This window comes from Engraulis encrasicolus, chromosome 3 (genome assembly GCF_034702125.1).
Source record: "Engraulis encrasicolus isolate BLACKSEA-1 chromosome 3, IST_EnEncr_1.0, whole genome shotgun sequence".
NCBI lineage: Eukaryota > Metazoa > Chordata > Actinopteri > Clupeiformes > Engraulidae > Engraulis > Engraulis encrasicolus.
The window spans coordinates 11,983,549-11,988,548 of record NC_085859.1 but is presented as its reverse complement, the minus strand read 5'-3'; the positions used below and the strand labels follow the sequence as shown (position 1 = coordinate 11,988,548).

The window sequence follows — 5,000 nt, the reverse complement described above, 5'->3', positions numbered from 1 at the left end:
ATGAAAAAAACGAAAACAATTCCGCTTTCAACCTCTAGGGCAGTATTTTTCAGCACTGGGGTCAGGATCTTGAATTCTCTAGGTGTGAAAAAGAATGACTATTCTGATTGAATCATTGCGTAGAATCTTAGACTTTCATGAAAAAAGGTTTAACAGCCTACAAGTTAGCTCAGACATGTTTTTTTCTGTGTCATGAATAAAAATGTGTATGGTATCCCCAGAAATGATTGGGCACCACTGCTCTAGGGGTACCGAATGTCAATAACTTATGTAGGGTTGCTCTAATTCAGTGGTGCTCAAACTGTGGTACGCGTACCACTGGTGGTACTTGAGACATCTCTGGTGGTACTTTGAAGAGATCATTTTTTGTGCATTGATTTGAAGGCTGATCAAGTTGTTGCAGTCAAAATGTGTCTTTGGTCTCACATTTTGTAATATTGAACTGTATGAATCTGAAAACATAATGCAGAATAATGCTAGGCAAGCAAGACATTTAAAAACAAACTTGCACTGAATGCGACCGTAGCTGTTGATGCCGTTATGAACCTCTCCTGTATTGACTGGCAAAAGTGAATATGGAAGGCCTTTGCTGTGATATTCTAATGATGGTTGACTAGGTGGTACTCGGAGAGCTCAATATTTTCTCAGGTGGCACTTCAGGAAAAAAGTTTGAGAACCACTGCATTTAAAAGAGTTCCAAGGTGTACCTTCAGGATGCCACTGTTACTGCCCATGGCGACGATGGGATGGGACGGGTGACAGGCGACCGCCGGCAGCGAATTAGCATGCTCCGTCATCAGGTTCTGGACCCGCCCACCCTGGGAGATCACATGCACCACCCTGGCCGCCGCCGTGGAGACCAGCAGGTTCCTATGGCAACACCAGAGGGACACAACGCTTCAATTATGATGATGATCAAGAGGACATTATTATCCAGCCTGGTCCTGACCATCCCATAATACTACCATTTCATTTCGTATTTATGGTCTGGCATTTGTTTGCTCTGAAGCGATTGCAGGAAGCAGGAAGTTTGCACTCAGTTATGGTTTGAAATTATTGGACACCTCTCACCCAATCGCCGGCAGTTACTCAACAACAACATAGCGCAGACCAATGGCTCTGGCGCAGATGTGTACGTCATTGTCACGAGCATCCTCCCCCTTTCGCCCCCCACGTGGGGCATTTATTCGCTTATTGGCTGTTTTCTGGGGGATCCCATCCATTGGCGGAAGTACGTAGGATGGCTCGCGAGGCTAATTATTATCATCACCATTCAGGAGAAGAGTGATGATGATGATGATGATGATGATGACGGTAATACAAACTTAGTACACGTAATACACATACTCAAGATACAATAAGAACAAGTCCGACAGGCGGACAAAAATGCGTCCGTCTATGCACTGCCGCCTTGTGGACACAGGAGGGAATGACAATTCAAAGAATGTGTTTCAGACAAAGAATACGAAGGGGCTTCCGTACTAGAGTGGCCAGACGTCCTCCTTTAGGGAGGGCCGTCCTCCTTTACAGTGCCTTGTCCGGCGTAAGGCACAGCATTAAGCCGGACAAAAATGCATTAAAATGCATGAAATTGCATCTAAAAAACGATAATCGTCTTGGGGGAGGACCCCCAACCCCCCCCCCCCCTTCTAAAATATGTCCTCCCTTTTCCTGTCCCGGACATGGTCACCCTATTCCGTACCGAATGAGGAAGGGCTTGGCCGCCAGGGTGCAGTCCTCCGGGTGTCCCAGGGCTGCGGCGGGCCGCCGGGTGCCGGACGACAGGGAGACGATGGAGTCCAGGCCCAGGTCAGAGTTATGGCTGAGCAGACGCAGCCTGCTGTCATAGAACTTGACATGGCCCTTACAGTCAGCTGTCACCACGTAACTGGAGGACACAGGCACACAGAGACACACATAGAGACACACACAGAGACACACAGAGACACACACAGAGGGTTTTATTATTACATTTGAAATGGCTCTTTGAATGAAAACGGTTCCACACCCCTGCTGTAAGGTTTTAAAAGAGAAAGAGATCAGAAGCATCGTCAATGTGTGTGTGTGTGTGTGTCTGTGTGTGTGTGTGTGTGTGTGTGTGTGTTTTGTTTGCAAGAAATGACCTAGGCTTGTGGGTAAGTGATGATCATTATTTTAACCACATCTGAATAATTTGCTTGAACTTGCTTGAACTTGACCGCACATTATGTGTTGTGCACCTGTAGACAGTTTGAAAAACCTCCCACACACACTGATCATTTCGCTGTTTTCTTTAACCCATTTTGTCCTAAGCCCTTTTTGGGAAAGGGTGCCCTCTGCCTATTAAATCCAAAATATCTCAGCATCCGAAGCACATACAAACATGAAATTAATTACATTTAAAAGCCAAGACCCTCCTATTGCATAACAATGTGTTCATTCAGCTCTAACATACCCACATATTTAATAAAAAAGCTAAAACCTCAAAATCCTGAATGCAGCTTATATGTGTCTCCAGGACACAATGGGTTAATACACAACATTTCGGTCCTAGACCTTCATCAGGAAAAAATGTGTTGTGCACCACACTCAGAATGCCCCTTCACTGGCCATGTTTAAGCAACACCTTAAGACGTATCTCTTCCTGGAGGCTTATGGCTGCTAGTTCCACATGTACATTCACTTAAGTACATGCACTCACACACACACGCTCACGCACTGACGCGCACACACACTCACACTTTCCTACACGATACCTTGTGAAGCGACCTTGGGTGTTTTGAAAGGCGCTATATAAAACGAAAGTATTAGCATTATTATTATTATTATTATTATTATTATTATTATTATTATTATTATTATTATTATTATTATTATTATGTACCTGTCCATTTGCATGAGCACAGTGATGGCGTCCGGCTGCAGTGTGACGAGCTTGAGTGCGGAATAGGCCCTGGCGCCCCCCCACACCCTGGGGGACCAGATCAGCACGTTGCCCAGCGATGTGGCACTGTAGGCCTGCTCGCCACCACTGTAGAACACAGACTGGCTGAACGCACCCACCGCCTTGTTGAAGGTCTGACAGGAGAACACAACATTTAAATACATTTAAAAAAATACCAGTGTTAATATAACTCTTAAAGAAACAGTCTACCCTTGTTTGATTTTCACATATTTGCAGTATTTCCAAGCATTATTCATGAATGTGCATATCATTTTCTTCTCAGTGTTTTCAGTACTTTGATTTATTGGTATCGGTATTGGTAGACTTGCATTGCTACGCTTAATTTGGCTATACTGTGAAACTAGGCAATGCAAACACATAGACGAAAAATCCTAAGCATTCTCATACTTTACTGGGACTTAACTACATATGAGCAATTTCTTGAAATTAGCTGGACTGTTCCTTTAAAGAGTCAAAATGAAGTCTGTTTGGACACATTTGGTCAAAAATTTGGTCATTTTATTTAATGGTGGTTGACTGTAATTCTATGGTCAGACTTAATTCCACTCAATATTGTGCAAATATTAAGAGCTGAGTTGAAATTACACTGGCCACCTACAAATTTGCTACAAATTAGTACACTGTTAGAGTAATTTGACTATCACAGTGCTGTTAATACTCTATCTGTATGAACATACAAGTTCACTCTGAAATACTGACATGCAGGAAAAGAGAGCGACAACTGTGAAAACTAGAGATGCACCGGATCCTGATTTTTAGGATCCTGCCAGCTTAAGATCCTGCCGGATCCGGAACCGGATACCGGATCCTACGAAATGGTTGAAACACATAGCCAACTGGCACACATGGGCCCTGTTCTGTTCCCCAAAGACCTTGCAGGTTTGAGATCAACCCTGCTAGCAGGCTACTCTATTCATCTCGTGTTCTGTACCTTTAAATGCCCGTGCCCGACTGGGCATTTGTTTAGGGTTGCCCTGGCAACCGACCTGTCAAAATCAGTTAATACTTACCGTAAACAACTTACCTCCTCCAGTGATTCTTCCTTCCTCTGTTTGTTTCTAATACTCCTAAAGTAATTACCGTCTGTAAGTAATAATCTTAAATTCATATTTCTTATTCCTCTGATTAACCTAACTTGTGATTTAACTGTTTATTTAAATATCATACACTTTCCTTGATCTCTTACCCATATACCTCCGGTAATCTTCCCTCCCGTAATCGTCCCTTCTTCTCAAGATACAGCAGATCTTTAATGGACTTTAATGGACTTAAACGGACTTTATTTATTGAATACTTTGTTTTACACTTTGTTACAGTTAAACCTTTCTTCATTAAACGGAATCGCAACGGCATCCTGACTCGCCCGTTTTCCTCAATGAATGAATGAGTTGGCTGGCTGTTCAAGTAGGCTTCATGACAGATACTGGGGACAGCACATGGGCCCTTTTTATTACGTTGGTGCAAACAATTTTTTAGACTCACTGGCTTACTGCCACACTGCCTTCAACGGCCGCTTCCAAAGGGCTTTCACTCCATGCAGCAATTGGGGTTGTGAAAGACTGACTGAAAAGCCTAGGCTACGTAAAAAGTTGAGATGCCCCAAATCCTGATTTTAGGTAACTGCCGGATACCAGATCCACTGCTTAAGATCCTGCCGGATCCGGATAGTCTGAAAAACCCTATCCTGCCGGATCCGGAACCGGATCTTGGATCCGGTACATCTCTAGTGACAACAAAAATATGTGACAGTATAATAATTGATACAGTATTTCTCAATTGGTTTTGTACATTTCTCGAATCTCTCTCGCAATTTGCAAAACATAATATTCATTCTCAAAACAGCTTTAACAAATGGCAAAACACTGTGGATAACCTGCAAAACTGAGTCTCTTGCTCAAAACCCTTATTTGTCTTTCAAAAACCAAGTTTTTGTGTCAATGAACGTATCAGCGGCAGCAGAATGGTTAGTCGTTGTGTCATAGTGTATGGACAAGCTAGTCAAATCAATTTCTCATGTTGTCAATTGAATAGTACACTCTTGAGGATCTTTTCTGAA

General features: G+C 43.1%; 1 protein-coding gene across 1 annotated transcript in view; it reads right to left on the bottom strand.

Annotated features, from left to right (window-relative positions):
- Positions 1 to 5,000, bottom strand: part of cfap251 (cilia and flagella associated protein 251) — a 29,307-nt gene that overhangs the window by 15,754 nt on the left and 8,553 nt on the right. The window contains exons 9-11 of the mRNA XM_063194765.1: positions 2,864 to 3,057; positions 1,703 to 1,888; positions 708 to 870 (exon numbers count right to left, since the gene is read on the bottom strand). Coding sequence (XP_063050835.1) covers positions 708 to 870; positions 1,703 to 1,888; positions 2,864 to 3,057 — 543 coding nt within the window. The remainder of the gene's footprint in view (positions 1 to 707; positions 871 to 1,702; positions 1,889 to 2,863; positions 3,058 to 5,000) is intronic.